Source organism: Myxocyprinus asiaticus, chromosome 12 (genome assembly GCF_019703515.2).
Source record: "Myxocyprinus asiaticus isolate MX2 ecotype Aquarium Trade chromosome 12, UBuf_Myxa_2, whole genome shotgun sequence".
Taxonomy (NCBI): domain Eukaryota; kingdom Metazoa; phylum Chordata; class Actinopteri; order Cypriniformes; family Catostomidae; genus Myxocyprinus; species Myxocyprinus asiaticus.
In genome coordinates this window covers 28,454,973-28,480,489 of record NC_059355.1, presented here as the reverse complement: position 1 = coordinate 28,480,489, position 25,517 = coordinate 28,454,973, and the positions used below count along the sequence as shown (strand labels likewise).

Below are 25,517 nucleotides of genomic sequence, written 5' to 3'. Positions count from 1 at the left end.
ACACTTGATAACAATAGGATTTTTTGCAGTGAATTTTTTTATTGAATTAAACGTAATAAAACAAATTTTTTTCCTTTAATTCAGTGAATGACATTTAGATAGATTTTAAAAATATGATTTTGTCCTCTTTATTGTTAGCAAGCATGTTTAATACAACCTTTTAAGTCGAGCACAAGCTGAATAGTTGGTTAAGATCTAATGATTAATCGTTGCAATAATCGCCCGAATAGTCGAATAATCATTCTAATAATTGTTAGATTAGTTGATTATCAAAATAATTGTTAGTTGCAGCCCTAGTTTTCATACAAATTGAGTTGCTTTCAGACAAACGAAAAACTTGTAAATTTCAGTTAACAATCTGAAAGAGTTGTTTTTACGCCTGTCACACTTTAAATGTTTATGGTACCTGTTCCTTCCCTCATTCTACTAATGGATTGGCTTTGTAAAACAGACAAAACCTATTATATGAAAGCTTGTATAACATAAAGAAATTGAGACATTGTCCAAAGATTATAATATTTCAAATTGACCCTTCGTTAAGCCCCGCCACCTTGGTTACTGCTGACGTACTGTATGACAAGCTTCCCTTCTAGCACTTGTTCTGTCACTAAGAAATATTTGAGAGAAGTCTACTATGACATGACTCAATACATAAATGAAATAAGCTAGAAACATTTTTATTATTATTTTTGGATAATTTGTGAACAGTTTTGTTTATAACCATCAAAACACTCATAGTCTTACAGAACATTTTACAAGAACAAATGCTTTTCAGACAATATGGTAGGCAGCAATATTTGGCAAGGTAGGATTGGTCAGTAGCTCATTGAAGGTGGGGCTTAGCGGTGCCCACCTACTTTTTCAGCCTCTTGGTTCCTGGAAGTGTTTTCTATTATTTTTTTTCCATAGGGATTTAATAAAAAAGTCTTCATAAAAGCATTTTAAGCCATGAACCAAACCAACCATCTTCAAGGTGAATCACAAGATTACAAATGCTGATTTGAAGAAAAAAGGATTTGAAAATCAAACAAAAAGACAAAGGTACAAGATTTGAAGACTCTACATCTTTAAAGGAATATTCAGGGTTCAATACAAGTTAAGCTCATTTGACAGCATTTGTGGCATAATGTTGATTACCACAAAAATTAATTTTGACTTGTCCCTCCTTTTCCTTAAAAAAAGCAAAAATCAAGGTTATAATGAGGCATTTACAATGGAAGTGAATGGGGCCAATTTTTTTACGTTAAAATACTCACTGTTTCAAAAATATAGCCACAAGACAAACAACATGCATGTTAACATGATTTTAGTGTGATAAAATCACTTACTAACCTTTTCTGTGTAAAGTTATAGCCAATTTGATAACTTCTTTGCCATGATGATGTGATGTCAACAGACCTTAAAACCCTAAAGTGACTGTAAAAATAACAATTTAAAAAACTTTACAGCTCAAATAATACATGAGTTTTAACAGAAGAATTAATGTAAGTGCTTTTATAAAATGTTAAGCTTCACATTTCTGCCTTTTAAACCCACCAAAAATTGGCCCCATTCACTTCCATATGCTACAAATTCTGTCAGTTAAGCTTAACTTGTATTGAACCTGGAATATTTCTTTTATGAGGCAATAAACTACAATTCCATAAAGCAGGGTTTCTCAAACTTTTTTGAACCAAGGACCCATTTCATAACCCCAAATTCTTCTCGGACGCCCGTCCCACCACCATCATGACAACAAATATGATATTATTTACAAGAAGTATAAAAATGGTCTCGGTGAGTTCCAATAAGTTTAAATACATACGATATGAAGTTTGCAGTACGGCCTGGCACTGCTGTCCTTTTGTGTCAGGCTTCTGTGTGTAAAGTGTTTCAATTGCATTTACATCCAGCAACTTTACAGCAATTTACAAGTGAGAAATACAAAAATTCATATCAAAGACAGCACAAACAAACACCATAAAATGAAGTCAGGCACGAACTGCAGTGCTCCTCTCGTGCACCATCATTAGAGTTTAATGTGATCTCATGTTAAGTTAAATGACATCGAACAACTATACGAAAATTTTTGTCGACAATTTTTTATTGTCAACGTTGTTGATAACGTCGACTAATCGTTTCAGCCCTATTGAAAACTCTAGTGTGGAAGAGTGAAAAATTCACAGTTTGTGCTGCATATGACAAAGTGAAATGAAAAAGCAGCTTACTTAAATAACAATGAGGATATGTATGTGTAGTCTTATATAGTAGTTTGTGAAAGTTCTTTCAAACAGGAATGAGGGGGCTGAAGCTGTTAACAGCTCTCATCAATGTCACTGTCCTACAACACATTCAGGAGACATTATGCATCTCTTTCTGGCAGTTGAATTCTCTGTGTGAACAAAACATATCTGAGTTCTTAGATAGAACTCAGAACTCTTGTGAGCAGTACAAAATGATAACCAAGTGAGAATATGTATCTCTTGTGTGTGTTTAACATAGAAAAGGTATGATTTGTTACTCTGTTCCCTTTAGATTTAACTTCCCTTTTTATAAATCCCCGCTTTTAAACCAGAACATCTGTTTGTAAAGCATGTGATCAATTCATACACCTGGCCATGGTTCCCGTTACCTGTGCCACATGGCATGTACTGATGAGCAGAAGCAGAGACATTAATCAAGGGAAATAACCACCCCTCTCATATCTGTTAGCCTTCAACAGCACCAGATGTTCAGCTCAGATTAAGGCAACTTGTACACATGCACAGACACTGGTCCTGACATCTTGATCCACATCCAATGGTTTCTGTATGCTTACTCAAACTTTCTGCCCATTTATGGGCCATTACAACATTGTATAATGCTCTGTGTTAAGAGAAAGCCATAACTAAGGCAGACTTTACTGTGTGGGAAGTGTATTGGTGACTTTGATTAGAGGCAGAGGGAGGCAGTGTCTTGCTCTTTGAAATAATAGTGAAAGTGAATTAGACAACTGTACTGCCATTTACCAAAGGATTCTGCAGGATGTGAAGTAGTAAAATATAGTTTACGTACTGTTGATCAGATTAGAAAAACATAACTGCATTATCTTTTCCATTTCATTTGGAACATATTGAAGGAGATGAAAGTCATAAATGTTTTCAAAGGTATGAGTATTTAGTACAATGGATTCGCTTTAATGAATAGTTCACCACAATAAAAATACTGTCATCATTTAATCACCCTAGTTGTTCTTTTTACCATGATCACACGGGAAATTGACATGTTGCTTCCGAAAAATCACGTATCTTGAAATTAATCACATTTAGCCGAACAACTGATAAGTGCCATCCCCCATCAGACATTTTTGCATCAAGACACAGGTTCTGGTTCCAGAAGAACCGGGAAGTAATTGTGTCCACAAAAACAATGGGGAGCACGATTCGGAGGTTGCATTTTTGCTCTAAAATTACAATTTACTCCACTGATGGTTAGATTTAGGGTTGGGGTTTAGGTTAGGGCATAGAGTTGTTAAAATATGCATTCCTGTTGACTGTATTACATAGATACAGCTAAACAACAACAACTCACTTTTGGCACCACTCTGTGGACATGTGGAAACTAGAGCTCACATGTGCGCATATGCCTAACAGCACTTCCATTAGATATGTATTTTAGTGAGCCCAGACCGATTTGAGCTGCAAAACTTTCGACCTACTGTTGCCAAATTCACAATGCTATCAGTCTGGGCACACAAAAAGAGATTTATGAGCTGCTGTTTCCCATACAGGGGCTGTTAAGCTTCAAAAAGGGGAAAAAAGTTGCATACTGTAAAAGTAATCCATACGACTCATGTGCTATGGCTTCAACAGTCTTGTGGACTACGTTTATGGTGCTATTCTTGTTGTTTTTGGAGCTTGATAGCCCCATGGTAATGGCATTCATTGCATAGAAAAAAAAACAGCAACAACATTCTACTAAATAACATTCTCACAATGACCAGTAGCCCAGCACAGCACACATTAAGAGTCCCACCCAGTTTCAGTATGGCACATGCCCCCACCATATTGAGAACTGCCATTTGTGTCATAACTCAAGTGTGTCCTTATGGATGTTTTGTTTGACCAGCTAGAGAAACACAAAGGCAGTGTGGGCACCTCTGGTTTATCTCTCTTACACACATTCTAGATGTGACAGCAGGGCCTGCTGTGTGCATAAAAGGAAAGAGGAAGAGATTTATGATGCAGTTTATGTGTGTGTTTATCTGATAACAGTAGACACTCTGTATCTGTGTGTGGCTGCAGTTGGAAACCTTATTTTTATGTCCACACCTTCATTGTGCAGATTTACATAGTGATAAGAACATGTTGTTTGTCCGGAAGCCCAAATATCTGGATGGTCATTTAAAGAGAGTTATTATTATTATAGTTATTATTATTATGATTTATGTCAGAATGAAGCCCTGCTATGTTAATGTTCTTCAAATGTGTTCTGCAAAAATGTCTTTATGTACATTATTTCATTTTTTAAAAACAAGTTGGTTTAGGGTAAGCATGTCTGTTTTGTTTAACCCCTCATTTTATTTGAGATCACTTTTGGTTAGTTTTAGGTTAATTTTTTAGGTTATAGAGGTTCGTTTACTCATTAAAATCCCCATCTGATATTTACCTTAAAACCTTGTATGATTACGACTTCACTTGACTTGCTTTTGGTTCCCTCCGCTGGACATTTCACTGGGAAACTGCAGCCAAACGCGTAATGAAGCACATAATTTAATTTTTGCAAAAATGTTGCCACGGTCACTTAATGTTCATGAGACAAGGCAGGACTAAACATACATAATGTACCTAAATTCTTTGCTCTTGAATCCTCCCACAAATAAAATCATCAGCTCTTTGCAATATATATTCATGCAATAACAATTGTTGCCTTATTAAGTTAACACCTTGTAAACCAGCAACTCATCTCCATAAATCTGTAGTGTGACATGACAAACATATTTATCGGAATACATATTTTGTTTTAATTTCATCTACAATACTGCCTCGAGAACCACTTTTTCACCTATCTCTCCCTCTCTTCCTCCCCCACAGGAGGTCCACGACATTCTGCGCGAGTACGAGCTCAAATACTGTTTTGTGGACCGGAACAAAGGAACAGGTAATTGGCCTCCTTCAGTCATCCTACTGCTCTCATGTTTCTAATGGTTCTCTTCTGTCTCAGCCATCAGAATTCAGACCTCTCCAAAAACACCTCAAGTTTGCCTACTTAACGCACCTGACATGTTAATTTCCTGTGGTGGTGAATGAGCACTTACTGAGAATTGTTCTATTTTGGAGAAAGGTCTCATGTCTCTAAGTGGAGGAATGTTGCCTGTACATTTGATGTAAAGTGAAGCTTGAGGGGGTTTTGTATCTGTGTACTTAAGATGACAATATAAAATTGTCCTCTATTTCAGCTGTTGGATCTAATGAGCACATACTGTATGCTTTAATGCTTAAAATAATAATATTTAAATTTAGTCCAATCATATATCTTGAACCACTCAACAGCAAAATATGCCATTGCTTACATTAATGAGCTAATGTCCTTGCATCCAAAGAGTTTCTACTTCTACTGGATTCCTGAGTATTTGAAAACTCTGGGTGCCTTTCACAGCAAACCAAGCTTGTCATAGTGCAGCGCAAAATGGAACAGGACACCCGTTTACTGTCAGCGCAACGTGACACGCTTCCAGTGTAGACAGCATCATTGATTATAATGGGTTCTATTGCTTTTGACGTGACGCTCACACCCGGTGTAGACAGGGTGTTAGTATTAACACTGTGAATCTTTGCTAATGCTTAAATTATATTTTAGCATTTGTCTAAACAGTTGCATTTTTTAACCCAGTTTAATTGGGATTAGCAAATTGTGTAGTCCATGAGTACACTGCGTGCCCAATTATTAGTATTCTGATCTTATCATTATTTCCATGTACATTTTCCAACTCCAAACCATATAAACTTGAATGCTTATTGGATTCAATCATTTTCAGGTGGTATGTATTTGTGTAATGAGGGAGGGTGTGGCGAAAGTGACTAACACCTTATATCAAGGTGTGCATAATTATTAGGCAGCTTCATTTCCTCAGGTAAAAATGGGCCAAAAAAGAGATTTAACTGACACTGAAAAGTTACATTTGTAAAATGCCTTTCAGAAGGATGCAACACTTTTGAAATATTGAGGTGTGACCACCGGACAATCAAAGGTTTTGTTGCGAATAGTCAACTGGGGTGCAAAAAATGCATGGAGAAGAAAAGGCGCAAATTAACTGCAAAAGACCTGAGACGAATTAAACGTGAAGCTACCAGGAATCCATTATCCTCGAATGCTACCATATTCCAGAACTGCAACCTACCTGGAGTGTCCAGAAGTACAAGGTGCCAGGTGCTCAGAGACATGGCCAAGGTCAAGAAGGCTGAAACATAAAGACAGATTTTTCAAAGGTTTTATGGACAGATGAAATGAGAGTGACTCTTGATGAACCAGATGGATGGGCCCATAGCTGGATCACTAATGGACACAGGGCACCACTTCGAGTCAGGTGTCAGCAAGGTGGAGGAGGGGTACTGGTATGGGCTGCTATCATTAAGGATGAGGTAGTTGGACCTTTTCGAGTTGAAGATGGACTGAAACTCAACTCTCAAACCTACTGCCAGTTTCTGGAAAGTACTTTCTTCAAGCAGTGGTACAGGAAGAAGTCCTCAGCATTCAAGAAGGCCATGATCTTTATGCAGGACAATGCTCCATCACATGCATCCAAGTACTCCACTGCTTGGCTAGCCAGCAAGGGCCTCAAAGATGCCCAAATAATGACTTGGCCCCCTTCCTCACCTGACATAAATCCTACTGAGAACTTGTGGGCCCTACTCAAACGTGAGATTTTCAGTGAGGGAAACTCTTTGAACAGCATTTGAAAGGCCAAAAATGTTATTTAATTGTCATTTTGTGTTACTTATTTGTTGCACCTACTCTAAAAATTGAGAATAAACAATTGATTTGGGAGAAATTATTTTTGTAATTTAGTTGACTAATAATTGTGCACACAAATAGTTGCCTAATAATTGTGCACACTTATATATTCCCCTGAGAAAGACAGAACTCACTTTTTCTTTGTTAAACATTCAGGTTTGAGGTTCAATAACATTTTGGATTTACTGAGAGCATTGTATTTGTTCAACAATAAAATTAATCCTGAGGAATACAATTTGCCTCATAATTGGGCATGCAGTGTATTTTCCATTAACCTCATGGACCAACATCCACACTCCTTCAGACCTTATAAAAAACAGACATTCCTTTTGCTTAACAGAAGAGACACATAAAGACAGACTTACCAAATTTTACACAACCTAAACCATAACCTCTCATGACAACTTGTAATAATTCGTACAAGATAGCAAAACCATTAAATATATGAAAGGCATGACTTTTATTCCCATGCAGACAAACCAATTAACAAATATAACTTAAAATCAATAAAACACGGGCCTTTTCTAAATACAACAGCTCTGTCTTAATTAAATGAATGCTTTTGTGATGGGACAACAAACATTCATTGAAATTTATTGTAAGATATTTATACATTAGATCCAAATCTGGCCAGCACAGTCTGAAGAAACACAAATTTTAGACCTGCGACATGCCAGAAAGAATCTTGCTATGGAATGTTGCTACAAAAAAATCATTACTCATTTCTTATAGATTTTTCCCAACTTGTGAAAGGTTAGGATGTTTTGGCCAGTAACAACGTGCCATTGTAAATAAATTCAGCTTGCTTTCCAAGACATCATTTGCAATTATGCAAAAGTCTGTTGTTGGTCTAGGAACAATATATCATTATCAGCCCTAACCCTGACCCTGCCCTTTAAATCAGAGGGAAATGATTGGTTGAAAAGAATGTTGTTCTGGGACCAATAAGGATGTTGATCCAGGAACCTACTTGGGTAAATCACCTTTTCCAGACACGTTAAGAAATTGTACACCAAACATGTAACGAAAAGATTTCTTCTTACAGTTGCCACCAACTGTAGTCGTCACATATGGCCACTATTGAATTGAGCATCCGCAATATAATACTGCAAATACAGCTGCAGATTTCACACATGGGTATTTTGCACAGTCCAGTGCTAACCCTAAGGCTGATTATCAACCTGTATCTTCATGTAATGCCGGGATCCTGGCCTGCTAAATGTAGTCAGTGCCTTAAACCCTTGGCAGCATGGCAAGCATTCCCATATGTTCTAATTAACAGTATCTATGGATAAGGGTGAAACACTGTGATGATCTCATCCTGCAGCTGCTCTGGGCATGTCACCTCCTGCCAACACCCTAGCAGAGGCTCCGGTGTCAGGGATCTCAGTCCAGTATGCCTGTGTGAGGTACGCTGGAACAGTGGCAGTACTTTTGCTCTTCAGTAATGGTCTGAAACTGGTTTTACTGCTTGTGTTAAAGGCATCACCCAAAAATGAAAATTATAAAAAGGATATGTTAAACAGAACGTTAGCCTCAGTTACCATCCACTTTCCAGCCCTGGTCTGCACCCCAGACCGACCGGCCCAGCCCTTAGAGACAATCCTTATCCCGAAGTTACGGATCTGACTTGCGCACTTCCTTACCAACCTTGGTAAGGGAAGTGCGCACAAATACCACTTGTGTTAAAGGAATCACCCAGAAATGAAAATCATAAAAAAAGGTACGTTATGCAGAATGTTAGCCTCAGTTACCATCCACTTCCTTTGCATCTTTTTCCATACAATAAAAGTGAATGGTGAATGAGGATATCATTCTGCCTAAGAAGATATACTTTTGTGTTCCACCGAAGAAAGAAAGTCATATGGGTTTGTAACTAAAACAAGGTGACTAAATGTTGCAAAAATGTTACATTTTGGGTGAACAATCTCTTTAAAGGGGTACTTAATTTTTTAAGCAGGTCACCTCATGGGGGCAGACATGTTGAGCACAAGTGACCTTCCGAAGACTACTCACTTTATCTTGTAAACACCCCTGTTTTTGAACATTTTCGCTCACGGAATAAATTAATCCCGGCTGACTGCGAATAGCACATTTCTGCAATAACATCAGCAATTGAAAACTTTTGCGTGCATGATGCTGCATCCACACCACCAGGTGTCAGTATAAGTTCAATATGACTGTCATGTCCTCTGGTGCAACATAAACAAAAACACTGAGTGCAATTTTAAAGAGTTTAAAAGTTAGCAGAGGGGTTCGCATTGCTAACAGACCTGCTGTTTATGGAAAACTGTAACTGCACTTGAAGTTGGTGTTGAGTAACTAAAAGGGCTGTGAAGGGTAAAAAACATGATGAATTACCAAGGGAGGAAATGAGCAAAGGCAAGCAAATATTGATAAGAGACTGCAGAGAGATAAGGCAATCAGGGAAGGAAGAACGAAAGACAACTTATATGATGGTTCAAGATGAAAAATAGAAATCTTACTGAAAAATAATTCTTGTCTCATCTGGCATGCAGCCCGGAATTGAAATATGCTCTGATATCCCCAATGCTGGAGGCTTACAGTAAGGGAATTTCACACCTCCCCCTTTTTTCTCATGTTATAGTTGTATTGTGTTGCATTATGAATGTTCCTAGGCTAAATTATCTGTCCATATGCTTTTAATGCCTGCCAGGGAAGAGCTGCCTTCCAAAACAAAAATAGTGACAATAGTGGCAAGCTCTCATTTCAAACCGCCCTTCTAAGAAGCGCAAGTCTGAATTGTTTCTAAAATCAGAGCTGTCACATCTGACATGTTCAGGATCAGTATCATTGTGATTTAAGCAGATTTGCCTGGCTAAATCTTCATAAGGTCTTTCCACTCTATAGTCTAGACCAGTGGTTCCCAACCCTGTTTCTGGAGGCCCCCCAACACTGCACAATTTTTATATCTCTTTTTTCTGACACAACCAGTTCAGGTCTTGGAGTCTCCACTAACAAGCAGATGAGATGAATCAGGTGTGTTTGATTAGGGAGATATCCAAAATATGTGGTGTTGGGGGGCCTCCAGGAAGAGGGTTGGGAACCACTGGTCTAGACTTTTTAATGCTCAGTGTGTCACACGCACAGAACAGACGCTCTCTGGTCTCTCTCTGCCACTCTGACGCCTTGTGCGCCTTTTTATGTCTCCCTCCGCCATCACGACAACAAGAAACAGGTGTTAGAGATAATGATAACCCAGGTGACGGCCTTACAGCTCACTCTCTCCCTCAGACAGATACACGACCACGCCCCCATCACCACAGGGACGAATTCACTAAACTGCCTTTTCACTAACCACCCGCAATCAGCGCTTAAATAGCGCTGCGTCTTGAGTATTTAAATGAAGTAATTGTCATTCCTATTCATGACAGCACAAATACGCGCACTTCATTCACAAAAATTGTCCACTAGATGAAAGTAGGCAGCAGAATGAATTTTATTTGAAAGAGATGTTTGTGTACATTTTCTGTCGATCATACCAGCAATAACTCAAAAAATCTTAACCAACCTTTTCTGGTCTAGTGTTCGGATGGTTTAGCTGGTCGGCTAGCTGGTCTCTCAGCCTGACCAGCTGACGTGTGCCCAAAACTCCTCTAAAAGCAACATATCAGACCACCCTAACTAAGCTGGGAGACCAGCTAAACCCAAGTATGGTTTAAGCTGGGTCTTTTTTTCAGCAGTGTATGGAGGTCCTCTACTCTCAGAACCCATGTTGCTTCACCCGAGGCACAAACATCACCACGACAAGCTATATTTAATAAAGTCAGTTCAGTTTTGCAAATCCCAAAGGGATTCCTGAATCCTCTTTAGAGAGGGGAAAAGTCACTTGTGTGCGTAAGAATCAGTCTTATGCCTTTAAATGCCAAACAAGGCTGGTAGACAGCTCTCTCCTTTTGCAGCTGTAGGCCCTCCAGCTTTATAAATGTTTGGATTGCCTGGAAAGGAAGGCAGCTCCTCTTCAGTGCTGCTCCATTGGTATGGAATGTTAATATAAATTGTTGCCTGACCTCAAATGTACTTTTTCTTAGGTGACGGTATACATCTTACAAAAGTCTGCAAGTGTGTTGTGTGTGGGGCTTGGCGATATTTTTGGACAAAAATATTATATAATATTATCGATATTTTATTTCATATTGTTCGATATCGACATTTATCACAATATACATTTCATACCATTAATGGGGGCAGAAATGGATTCCATACTGTGTGTAGGTTAAACCTTAAGAATGAATGTAAATATAAATTATTGTTTACAAGTAAACTCTGCAGGGCAAGCTACATTTTAATTTACAGTTCAAGAACTATACTTATAGTTTAGGATATTTTTGCTGTCTGAAGAAAAGCACAATTCTTTTTTTTCTTATAAACAGTCTTACAAAATGAATCGAAAATAAAATAATTAGTCACCTTTAGCACCATAAATAGAATTATATCATTACACATCTGTTAGTGAACTGTTCGATATTTTAATTGGACTTTTGTTGGATTTTTGTTGGTGAACGTGGACATACACTGTTTTCTTATAATGGGTTCAAATGGCACATGTTCAGTTACAGACTCCAGTCTAACTATTCGTGTTCCCAGAACTCGGTAGGTTATCGATTGCTAGAGAATTTATTTCTGGATATAATCTGAGCTTTCACTTACTATTTTAGATCGAAATCAGTTTTATGACTAAGGTTTCTAATCCGGTTGTTGAGTGGACATTTGAGTTTCTGGATGCATTTTCTGGGTCCAACGCATAAATTGTCTGTCTGAATTAGTTTTCACTTGCCGTTTTGCAAAGATGGGGAAAAATGTCTACTTTTTAAAGCCACCTGACATTGTGTGGGCATGAATAGCTTTGGTTGTCAGGGAAATCACAGTGCCAGCGTGATGTAGGCAATCTCTTCGCTGCACTTTTGCCTGACAGATGAGGGAAATTAGTTGATGCTTTTCAAAACATAAGGGTGGGACATACGCGGTTTTGATGGACACTTCTCAAGGCCAATGGAGATATTTGTTAAAGAGATAGCCTGATTAAACATCTTTTCATTGGTCATTTCGATGCACAATTCAAACAGTAGGAAGAGGTCATTTGGCGCATTCCATCTATGGTAAAAATAAAAAATTGCCAGAAGTGGAGAGAGCCTATGTGTTTTTCATTGGACAGCGATGATATAACACTACATAAGATGTGTGATCTCTTTTTTTGATGAAATTTTGCCAATCAGCAAAATTCAGCAGACGTTTGACTCCACTGAAAGACTTTATTGTTACATTCCACACTATAGCTCAGTAGGTGGCAATAATGCAAGTGGATTGCCAACTGCCAATAAACATCACGTGGGCTGTTTATCAATCTGCATTCTTATGCGTTCTTATGTTCTCGTGGACTTGTTCGACATCATCATCCACTGCCGAAATTCAATTCCATTACTCAAGAATGCAAGTACAGAGAGTGCATAAAATGAACCAGATGTGTTCTTGATCAGGTCACATATCGAGGATGCTTCCAATGTTGACTTGTGGGCTAGAACCCAAACGGAAGACATTTATCGTTGTGTTTTCCCTCAAGAGTTTCCTCCTGTAAGCTTGCAAAAGTCTGATGGTTTGTTATTGTCATACTCATTAACATATGTTGTTTTGTTGGGCTTGGGTATCATTTTAATAAAGTAAAAGACACATGGAGGAAACAAGTGTTAACAGACATTATTCTTTTAACGTGTCACTAATCCTGCAAAACCTCACTGGTGTGATGATAATTAGTGGTGCACTGATCAGGAAATTTGAGGCCTATACTGATCTACGATTTTTTTAACACTAAGATCGGCCGATACCGATACTGTTTTTTTCTTGAAGTGCCCTTTGCCACACTTTTGCAAGTTATATGCTGCAGTTATATGTTTATGCCCCACACAGTAAAATTACGGTAACACTTTACAAAAAGGTTCCATTTGTTAACATTATTTAACAACATTACTGTAGTTAGCATGAACTAATGAACTTAATGTTAGTTACAACATATACTAATACATTTTTTAAATCAAAAGTTGTATTAGTTAATGCGCATTAATGCACTATGAACTAACATGAACTAACAAAGAACAATTGTATTTTTATTAACTAACATTATGATTAATAAATGCTATAAAAATAGATTGTTCATTGTTTGGTCATGATACCTAATGCATTAACTAATATTAAAGAAATGAAACCTTTTTATAAATTATTACCAAAATTACATTAAAATTACATTAATTGTGAATTGCTAACATTTATTTGTATTGAAAACAGTTGAATAGTTCTGTTGTCTATATCAAAAGGTCACTGTGACATACTGGTAACCAAAAACCATGAGAGCATCACACACAGCAGAGATACTTTCAAAAATAAGAAAAATATATCCATTACAAGCTCTAAAATTGCTCCAGTGAGAAATAATTAATGTATATGATTTGTTTACTGTCTTTGGCATCTTGTTGTAACACGAATCACTAATTGTTAAGCAAATGTGTGAAGACGCGGTGTCGTTATTGAAGGTTAAACAGTTACATCTGTTATTAGTGGTATTGTGACCAACATTAATCTGATTTAAATTGGGATCCTCACAGAATAGCACTTAGATGAGTGACTGATGATGAGATATTGAGAGCACCTGGAGAGCCTGCATGTTTGATTGACACCGAGAGCGCTCATGTTAAAGAGAGTAAAAGCACTCATGATCGCTCAGACAGTCTCTATCGCTCCACACAACATCTGATTGTCACGTGTATTTAGATTTGTATCCGCATGTTCATTTGTTGTTTAATTCATTTTTACACTCGTTTGCAGCCTCTTTATCCTCTTCCTGCTCACTGTGCAATGAGTCCGATTTTGATCGGTGGCTGATCAATCGGTGCACCCCTAATGATAATAATGTTGTCACTGGTGTGTGATAATGCTAGTAGTTCTCTCCCTGGCTTCAAATGTGCTAGGACGGTCAGTTGTGCAACAGGAAGATCGCAGCACATTTAAAGCTCGCAGTAGATGCATTCTACATCCTCCTGTCCTTCTGAGTTTTTTCTTCAAGGTAGCTTGGCAGTGGTCTTCATTAGAACGAATGTAGACTTGCCATGATGTCATCATTTTCACACCGGTGCGTATCCGTGTTCAAAACCAGTAATACCGTTAGTTGGACACTCAGTGATGCTATGGTGTAATTTTCGTTGTTCAATGACCTACTACACAATAATACAAGGCAGTTTGATTTCAAACTTTAAATTTAATTTATTATTTATTTTAACAATGTAAAAATAAAGTGCAATCAGATTAAATTGTGTGTTGTTCAACAAACCTCATCCAACATGCCACACAGCAAACATAGGCCATGTACAAATCGAACATGCCAAACAATAAATATGTACAGTAGTCATGTAATTTTTTTTGTCAAGAAAGAACATGTCCACCTTTTCAGGCTTGAGCAGTGATCTCTTGAGGGAGATCACTTCATTCTACGCCATTTCAGACGTGGTCCTTGTTGCGCAAATGCACAAATATTTGTTGCCACATTTGCCAGCAGCGGGTGACGCGGCTTGTTGCCTTTCCACGGGAGATGTCACTCTTTTATAGAATCATACATTCGTTCATTCCGATAATGGTCTTGGCGCCGAACGCGCCCTTGAGCTAAAACAACACAGAATGCAGGTGTATCTTGACATGTTTTGAATTTATTTTTTTACTGACAAGCTGTCAGCTGTCAAAGAGGTCCAACTAGAACATAATTACATTGAAAAACAGAGCCGACGGATGCAAATACGCGTTCATTGTGAAAAGCCCCAACAAATAGGCCTAATGGAAAAGGCTACGACCAGGGAGAAAGAAAAAAATATATATCCACGTTTCCTTTTTGCTTTTTTTGGGGGGGGGGATATATATCAATATTTTTTTATCGTCCAGCTCTAGTTGTGTCTAGGGACCTTTGACACGTAGTACAAATACATTAACATGAAATAAAGATATTATTTGTACACTATTGTTTAATCAAATTCAGCCTCAGGGGGCCTGGGTAGCTTAGCCAGTACTGACGCTGACTACCACCCCTGGAGTCGCGAGTTCGAATCCAGGGTGTGCTGAGTGACTCCAGCCAGGTCTCCTAAGCAACCAAATTGGCCCGGTTGCTAAGGAGGGTAGAGTCACATGGGGTAACCTCCTTGTGGTCACGATTAAGTGGTTCTCATTCTCAATGGGGCACGTGGTCAATCAATGGAGCAAGTAGACTGTTTTCCATTAAGGGGTTTCTTCCCCGTAATGAATATGCCTTTTCTGTTTTTAAAGATCAACAAAAAGTTTTCCATTTAAAATTGGGCTCATCTGTTTATAATATTTGACTTAAAGGAATAGTTCACCCAAAAATAAAAATTTGCTGATAATTTACTCACCCTCAGGCCATCCAAGATGTATCTGAGTTTCATTCTTCATCAAAACAGAATTTAAGACTTTTAGGATTTCATTTCAGGCCTCCTCCTCTAAACAATGCAAGTGAATGTACTCCATTTTTTGACATTCCAAAATGCATATTTAGGGTGCATCAAAATAATCCACACGACTCCAGCTGACAAATAAAGGTCTTCTGAACCCAAACGATTGATTCTTTTTAGAAACAAAACAATACTGACGTAAGCTTGTTGGTAAGGTCAGGAAGCGCGTCATTGTTTACAAGAGAAACTTGTGCTGTTCTCAAACCAATACAGTCCAAAACAATTTCAAAACAATATATATTAAAAAAAAAATAATTTCCAAATAATAATAATTAAAAAAAACAATGTAAACAATGACGTACTTCCTGACTCCTCCACGTGACGCGTGACCTTACCAACGAGCTTACAACATCCCTCTCATGAGCACACGTTACAGAGATGTACAGAAGCGAACATTTGTAGTTAAAAAGTATATAAGTATTGTTTTGTTTCTAAAAATAATCAATCGTTTGGGTTCAGAAGACCTTTATTTGTCGACTGGAGTCGTGTGGATTATTTTGATGCACCCTAAATATGCATTTTGGAATGTCAAAAAATGGAGTACATTCACTTGCATTGTTTACAGGAGGAGGCCTGAAATGAAATCCTAAAAGTCTTAAATTCTGTTTTGATGAAGAAAGAAACTCAGATACGTCTTGGATGGCCTAAGGGTGAGTAAATTATCAGCAAATTTTCATTTTTTGGTGAACTATTCCTTTAAGTGTTAAAATGATATCACTAAAAATAAATTTGGCCTTTTAGGGCCACTGTCTTTGTACATATTAATAATGTCTGTTTATATATATATATTATATATATATATAATTTTATTATAGACTCCAGCCAGGTCTCCTAAGCAGCCAAATTGGCCCGGTTTGCTAAGGAGGGTAGAGTCACATGGGGTAACCTCCTCATGGTCACGATTAAGTGGTTCTTGCTCTCAATGGGGTGCGTGGTCAGTTGTGCGTGGATCACGGAGAATAGCATGAGCCTCCACATGCTGTGAGTCTCCGCGGTGTCATGCACATCAAGCCACGTGATAAGATGAGCGGATTGACTGTCTCAGAAGCAGAGGCAACTGAGACTTGTCCTCCGCCACCCGGATTGATGTGAGTAACCACGCCACCACGAGGACCTAGTAAGCAGTGGGAATTGGGCATGCCAAATTGGGGAGAAAAAAGGGGATAAAAAAAATAAAAAATTCAGCTTCATTTCAACCTTGATTTTATCATTACCTTAAAGGTAAATGTATATATAATTTCTGCGCATCTAGTGCACCAAACAGAATTGCAAACATACTGACTCTTTTTCAAACAGGTTACCCAAACAGTCAGTTTGGACATAGGTAGTCTCAAAAATATGTTAATGGTTGGGCCAGTTTTGATGGCTTAAACAACAGAGCAATGTTTTGATAGCATCAGAGCCACAGTGTTGCACTTTTTCAAAGATGTCAGCCTACCAAAGCCTTACATGTCTCTACCCATTAAACAGTACTTGAGAAAGTATTTTAACATAGAAAAATACACACTTCACCTTTAATAATAGTAAAATATAATAAAACCAAATCATAAATAAAAAAAAAAAATTTTTTTTTGTATGATCAACAAGATCACAGAAATTTCTTCTTACTCAGTTCTCCCCTGAACTTTAAGATACATTGTTTATGCAGAATGATAAAGTCTGTGGTTTCTTTTCTCTTCTGCTATGGCTGAAATATTATAGGAGCAAACAGAGCTAACAAGTAATAGAACATCACTTCATTGTTCAGGGATTTCTGCATGCAGGAATATGCGGGAGCTGCTGTCTTTAATGCACTGAGGTATTATCTGTAAATACAGTCACTCAGAATTTTGTTCATATAACTCACAGCAGTGGCAGAAAAGTGCAGAGCAGAAAGTAATGCAAGAGAATCTACACAGTAGCATCTTTAAATGAATTGTCAGTGTCTAGAAAAGTCATTAGGGATAAGTCTCCCTCTCTCTCCCTCCCATATATATGACTGCATGGCTTTTCTAGTACAATTTATGCACATGAAATGTACCTTGTGTGTGCTTATTCTGTACCCCTAATGGAGATGGTAAGAAGGGGTTGTGAAGAAGTTTTTTCCCCCATTATTACAGAACAACAGAGGAGGTTTGTTTATGTGCGTGAGCAGGCACAAGAAGGGATTTGCTCCAGGCTGTTGCTTCATCTCTTTAGGTAATGAGGAATATTTATCTTCCATCTTCTAAACAAAGTTTACTCGAGACTCGCCTCAGTGAGCCCAACAAATTGGCTCCGCACTTTGAAAGCATTTGTTAATGGCTCTGCACGTTATGAAACAAAGCTTGTTAATTTAACACTCAGAACCCATCTTCAGCCTCCATGGATTTTCCTATCCAGCATAGTTATTATAGAGTTAAAATAGCTCACTTGTTTCAATAGGGGCATCCATTCTGTGGTGGAATTCCGGAGGAATGTGTGGTGTTCCGGACTGACAGCGGGATGACAATGGATGTGGTGGGCATGGGAATTAAAGCTAAACAATGGGACATTTGTTTTAACTACACAGTTTTGTAATGAAGACATACACGGATCAAAAGAGCTTATCCTGGTTTGGCTGTATCTACACTGGCTCAATAGGCCTAGTAAACATGCTGAACTAAATTACTTATGGCTATATTTTGGAATTTGTATGTAATCTTGTGTCATTCTTACCTTTAATTATCTGCTAAGCATTAGACGGTAATAATGTTTGATGTTTTAGGTAATAATGTTTTAGCAATAACTTATTAATGAAATATATTATAGAATGTTAGCAAAAATAATCTTGCTTTTTATATTGGGGCTCAGGCTTTGCTGACAGTGTGGAGGGGGTGTAAAGTTTAAAAAAAAAAACCATCAAATCATCAAATGAGATGTGTTTATTTATAGTAAATTATTGCTATTTATAGCGTTATTGTGATGAATAGTGGAAATAGTATCTCAACTTGATATTATCACATTAATATCACATTAAACATCAATCATTTTCTTAAATATTTTTGGAGAAAACATTGACTTAGGCCTGAGAAGGTAAAAGTGGGTAATCATGCTTAAAACATACCTTTCGCTGAGTTCGTTAAAGAAACAATACTAATTTCGATAACTGCCAGAATAGTTTAATTAGATGAACTTCCAATCGTTCCTGCTGTATATTATATTATATTATGAATTACCATTATTATATTAAGGCCCCTGTACACTCCCTACGAAATCGTTGAATGAACATGTGTGATGATATTTAGAACAAAATCTGGCCAAAACTAAGGTGTTTTTGCATTCATTTCGGTGATTCGTAACAGCTTGCCAGGGCAAACTTTCAGAAAAACGTAATATAGGCTGCTAAACACCTGCTTACTGCCGCTGGTCCGTTTCATCGATAGGTGTGGCCTGAAGCTCCACCTACTTTGAGAATGACAACTATTCCTCTACAGTCAGTTAAGATCAGTCAACATGAAAACAACGGTATGCAGAGTTATTAGTGAGCTAGTGCAAACTTACCTACAGTACATCTATACAATTGTTCACGTTGAGACATTTTCCAAGAACATGTCATGCGTTTTTGTTTTTGTTTTATTAGTCTACAGAAGGAATCAGATCTCGATCTCAGTCTTCTTTTTCACTCTGACGAAGAACGAAGAAGCACTTCCCCATGAGTGTGCTGGAGCCTTTACTGTGTGCAATTGAATTTTTATGGAGAACACTTTGCTAAATGTTTCTTTTTATAACAAGAAATGGCTTGATATAATTACAATACTGTGCAAACGTTTTAAGCACTTGTGAAAAATGTTGCATAGTGAGGATGTCTTCAAAAATAATGCCATAGTTTTCATTTATCAGTTAACATCATACAAAATCCAGTAAACATAAAAAATCTAAATCAATATTCGGTGTGACCACCTTTGCCTTTAAAACAGCACCAATTCTCCTAAGTACACCTGGACATAGTTTTTCTTGGTTGTTGGCAGATAGGATGTTCCAAGCTTCTTGGAGAATTCACCACAGTTCTTCTATCTTTTTAGGCTGTCTCAGTTGCTTCTGTCTCTTTATGTAATCTCAGACTGACACGATGTTCAGTGGGGGGCTCTGTGGGGGCAATGCCATCTGTGGCAGAGCGCCCTGTTCTTCTATTCTAGTCTTTTCTATTTGCAAAAGTAATGTTTGGGAGTTTAAAATGTATTTTTCCTATTGACACACTAAAGTTGAAGATCATCTTATAACAAATGTTTTTGTGAAACAGTACTGTAGTTCTTGACATTTGGGTTCTGCAGAAAATGCTTGTTATACTCGTAAGTACCTTTTTTTTTTTAATTATTATTATTAACAGTATCTGTAGTTCACTACTCCAAGTGTAAGCATTTTAAGTCAGATGTTTTAATAGCATCTCTGATTTTAACTTTCTAAGAATTAGTTAGTTTAATTCAGCTCTGCAAACCAGTTCAAACTGTCTGTTTTGAACTCTGATTTAACTTTGTTTTTATCAATAAAAAATATTGGAAGTCCCCACATTGCATTTTACATTTATATATTTTGTATAATTATATGTATATATACAGGTGCATCTCAATAAATTAGAATGTCGTGGAAAAGTTCATTTATTTCAGTAATTCAACTCAAATTGTGAAACTCGTGTATTAAATAAATTCAATGCACACAGACTGAAGTAGTTTAAATCTTTGGTTCTTTTAATTGTGATGATTTTGGCTCACATTTAACAAAAACCCACCAATTCACTATCTCAAAAAATTAGAATATGGTGACATGCCAATCAGCTAATCAACTCAAAACACCTGCAAAGGTTTCCTGAGCCTTCAAAATGGTCTCTCAGTTTGGTTCACTAGGCTACACAATCATGGGGAAGACTACTGATCTGACAGTTGTCCAGAAGACAATCATTGACACCCTTCACAAGGAGGGTAAGCCACAAACATTCATTGCCAAAGAAGCTGGCTGTTCACAGAGTGCTGTATCCAAGCATGTTAACAGAAAGTTGAGTGGAAGGAAAAAGTGTTGAAGAAAAAGATGCACAACCAACCGAGAGAACCGCAGCCTTATGATTGTCCAGCAAAATCGATTCAAGAATTTGGGTGAACTTCACAAGGAATGGACTGAGGCTGGGGTCAAGGCATCAAGAGCCACCACACACAGACATGTCAAGGAATTTGGCTACAGTTGTCGTATTCCTCTTGTTAAGCCACTCCTGAACCACAGACAATGTCAGAGGCGTCTTACCTGGGCTAAGGAGAAGAAGAACTGGACTGTTGCCCAGTGTTCCAAAGTCCTCTTTTCAGATGAGAGCAAGTTTTGTATTTCATTTGGAAACCAAGGTCCTAGAGTCTGGAGGAAGGGTGGAGAAGCTCATAGCAAGTTGCTTGAAGTCCAGTGTTAAGTTTCCTCAGTCTGTGATGATTTGGGGTGCAGTGTCATTTGCTGGTGTTGGTCCATTGTGTTTTTTGAAAAGCAAAGTCACTGCACCCGTTTACCAAGAAATTTTGGAGCACTTCATGCTTCCTTCTGCTGACCAGCTTTTTAAAGATGCTGATTTCATTTTCCAGCAGGATTTGGCACCTGCCCACACTGCCAAAAGCACCAAAAGTTGGTTAAATGACCATGGTGTTGGTGTGCTTGACTGGCCAGCAAACTCACCTTACCTGAACCCCATAGAGAATCTATGGGGTATTGTCAAGAGGAAAATGAGAAACAAGAGACCAAAAAATGCAGATGAGCTGAAGGCCACTGTCAAAGAAACCTGGGCTTCCATACCACCACAGCAGTGCCACAAACTGATCACCTCCATGCCACGCCGAATTGAGGCAGTAATTAAAGCAAAAGGAGCCCCTACTAAGTATTGAGTACATATACAGTAAATGAACATACTTTCCAGAAGGCCAACAATTCACTAAAAATGTTTTTTTTATTGGTCTTATGATGTATTCTAATTTTTTGAGATAGTGAATTGGTGGGTTTTTGTTAAATGTGAGCCAAAATCATCACAATTAAAAGAACCAAAGACTTAAACTACTTCAGTCTGTGTGCATTGAATTTATTTAATACACGAGTTTCACAATTTGAGTTGAATTACTGAAATAAATGAACTTTTCCACGACATTCTAATTTATTGAGATGCACCTGTATATATACACATACATATTAGGGCTGGGTATTGATACAGATTTCCCGATTCAGTTAGATTCCGATTCACAAGCTCTCGATTCATACACTATATTGCCAAAAGTATTCGCTCACCCATCCAATTAATTGAATGCAGGTGTTCCAATCACTTTCATGGCCACAGGTGTATAAAATGAAGCACCTAGGCATGCAGACTGCTTCTACAAACATTTGTGAAAGAATGGGCCACTCTCAGGAGCTCAGTGAATTCCAGCGTGGTACTGTGATAGGATGCCACCTGTGCAACAAGTCCAGTCGTGAAATTTCCTCGCTACTAAATATTCCACAGTCAGCTGTCACTGGTATTACAACAAAGTGGAAGCGATTGGGAATGACAGCAACTCAGCCACGAAGTGGTAGGCCACGTAAAATGACAGAGCGGGGTCAGCGGATGCTGAGGCGCATAGTGCGCAGAGGTCGCCAACTTTCTGCAGAGTCAATCGCTACAGACCTCCAAAGTTCATGTGGCCTTCAGATTAGCTCAAGAACAGTGCGTAGAGAGCTTCATGGAATGGGTTTCCATGGCCGAGCAGCTGCATCCAAGCCATACATCACCAAGTGCAATGCAAAGCGTCGGATGCAATGGTGTAAAGCACGCCGCCACTGGACTCTAGAGCAGTGGAGACGCGTTCTCTGGAGTGACGAATCACGCTTCTCCATCTGGCAATCTGATGGACGAGTCTGGGTTTGGCGGTTGCCAGGAGAACGGTACTTGTCTGACTGCATTGTGCCAACTGTGAAGTTTGGTGGAGGGGGGATTATGGTGTGGGGTTGTTTTTCAGGAGCTGGGCTTGGCCCCTTAGTTCCAGTGAAAGGAACTCTGAATGCTTCAGCATACCAAGAGATTTTGGACAATTCCATGCTCCCAACTTTGTGGGAACAGTTTGGGGATGGCCCCTTCCTGTTCCAACATGACTGCGCACCAGTGCACAAATCAAGGTCCATAAAGACATGGATGAGCGAGTTTGGTGTGGAAGAACTTGACTGGCCTGCACAGAGTCCTGACCTCAACCCGATAGAGCACCTTTGGGATGAATTAGAGCGAAGACTGCGAGCCAGGCCTTCTCGTCAAACATCAGTGTCTGACCTCACAAATGCGCTTCTGGAAGAATGGTCAAAAATTCCCATAAACACTCTCCTAAACCTTGTGGAAAGCCTTCCCAGAAGAGTTGAAGCTGTTATAGCTGCAAAGGGTGGGCCGACGTCATATTAAACCCTATGGATTAAGAATGTGATGTCACTTAAGTTCATATGCGTCTAAAGGCAGATGAGCGAATACTTTTGGCAATATAGTGTATGGGTTTATTTCAGTTATAATGTCCCTTTTGCTTAAAGCGGACCTATTATGCCAAATTCGCTTTTACATGGTGTTTGAACATAAATGTGAGTCGGCAGTGTGTGTACACAACCACCCTACAATGTTAAAAGTCCACCCACTCTTTCTTATATTTCTATTAATCAAAAACAGTGTCTCAGAGTGATTGGTTTTCATGCTCTAACATGAAGTCATGTTAGAGCAGGCCTCGCCCACGACTGGTGACGGACTCCACCTTATTATCATAGATCCTCCCGAGTGATCTACACACAGTCCGCCATTTTTTTCCGTGCTGGAGCAGCTATGGTGAGAAGAATAATGTCTCAACTTCGTAAGCGTCATAAGTGTTCTGTTGTTGGCTGTAAAAGTGAACATAAGAGTCTTCATGTACTCCCGGCATCAGAGTCACTGAAGACGCAGTGGACAAGTTTTGTTTATGAAGCAAATGTGCCCCAAAACATACCAAAATTTGTGTATGTTTGTGCAGATCATTTTACACCAGACTGCTTTGTGAATGAGGATCAATATTGTGAAGGTTGCACGGGAAAGGATGAGTCAGGAAGCTCAGACACCGTCAAAGTAAGGCTTTTATTTTCTGCCCTCTGCACAGTCTGTACACTCTCTAGTGTTTTCCTGGGTTCACTCAGATAGCTTCACCAATAACAAAAACTCTCCATAAACATAAACTTCTTAAAAGACATGCAGCTTTTTGACATTCAGAACACCCGCCAACGCTGGACTGACGTGTCATTCTCTCTCTGCTTCTGACGGTGGCGTGGCTGTTTATATGCCGCTCTCCCCAGCTCACTGGAATTAGAGACAGGTGTTAGACATAATTTAGCTCAGGTGTAAGCGCCCTTACCGCTTTCTCTCTCTCCGGACAGGCCCTCGACCACGCCCCCGCTGCCACAGATATAAAGCAGGATTTTCCAAAAATTTTATTTTCAAGCATGGATCAGTACCAACTGTTCATGTTCCAGCTTTAGTATTATATTTTGTGAATGTTTGCAAATCGCTTGTTAGCTGATTCCACAGCTAATGCAGCTAAAGTTACCATTGTTTCTGATTGTATTCATGGAGAACAGAGCTATGTCGTTATTTTTACGCTTACTGTCTGTATAATAATAGGGGGCGGGGAGCAGCAGCTCATTTGCATTTAAAGAGACACACACGAAAACAGCGTCTTTTTGATTCCACCTAAAAAGAGGCATTTACAACATGGTATAATAAATGATCCGTGGGGTATTTTGAGCTGAAACTTAACAGACACATTCTGGGGACACCTGAGACATATATTACATCTTGTAAAGAGGGCAATAATAGGTCTCCTTTAAAAGAAATGATCTCTGAGTTAATGCTGTTAATTATTCAGGGGACCTTTTAACTAGGTACATTAGGAAAATATAAATTTTACTTATTATATTTTATTACTTTTTTGTCATTTTGGTCACATATTTGCTTTTTAAAAATGAACAAATAAATATATTCAATCAATAAATAATGTACATTATCTGTACATTATTCCAATTATTATTTTGCAGATGACATTATTTTGGCTGCCTGTGTGTGTGTGTGTGTGTGTATATATATATATATATATATATATATATATATATATATATATATATACATACATACAGACAAACAAAAATAAAATGATTCAATATAATTCCTCCTTATGTTCATTTAGTTCAAAACAATGTGGAAAACCTTGATTATTTTTTACTAGAGTTTAACTGTATTTTAATTCTTGCATTAAACATTTTGATCTAAATGGCTACAATAACTTTTTTGTTCCACTGATTGGAAGAATATCACTCTAAGTGATTTCAGAACATATCCAGTACATAAATACTGAGATTTATTATATTGAAAAATATGTACATTTTATTTGTACCTATTACACACCAAGCTGAACAGTTTGATGCTGCATTCAGCTTTCTGCCAGACTGAGACTGCCAGGATGATCCCAAAGCTCATCCTCAAACTTCTTACAAGACGCATTGGGTAACTACAGCTCTTCAAATTATATTTTTTCTGTAGTACTTTGTCAGTCCTGGAAGTAGTTACATATTTAGAATACATTTTCTTCCACAATACAGATCCTTCAAATATGGACAATACTCAGCCATCAGTACATCATGTCAGGATGATTCTCATGCCTCTGACAGCACTTTAGTGATCTCTCTCAACAGTGGCTTATCATGTAGAATTCAAGTCCCAAAGGGAGGAGAAGAACACCATTAGAAGCCCACATGCTGTCATTTCACGCCTCAACTCTTGTTATGTGCGCTGTTGTTTGCTATACCCAGTAACTAAATAACAGATTTACAGCACTGAAATTAATTGCCGTGTGAGTGTTCACACTCACTCCCGACGGACAGTTCATCAGTGTCAAATAAAAGCCGTTAAAACTACCAGTATCTGACATATATAATCAATGCAGGACAGGAAACGGTTGCCCACACTTGGCTTGAATTTGTCCTTCGAGAATCACAAATTGGGAGAGAAGCGTTATGCTGTCCTATGCTAACACT

The 25,517-nt window shown here is 38.3% G+C and overlaps 1 protein-coding gene across 1 annotated transcript in view; it reads left to right on the top strand.

Annotated features, from left to right (window-relative positions):
- LOC127449400 (ribonucleoprotein PTB-binding 2-like) overlaps positions 1–25,517 on the top strand; it is a 120,715-nt gene that overhangs the window by 9,940 nt on the left and 85,258 nt on the right. The window contains exon 2 of the mRNA XM_051712807.1: positions 5,052–5,118. Coding sequence (XP_051568767.1) covers positions 5,052–5,118 — 67 coding nt within the window. The remainder of the gene's footprint in view (positions 1–5,051; positions 5,119–25,517) is intronic.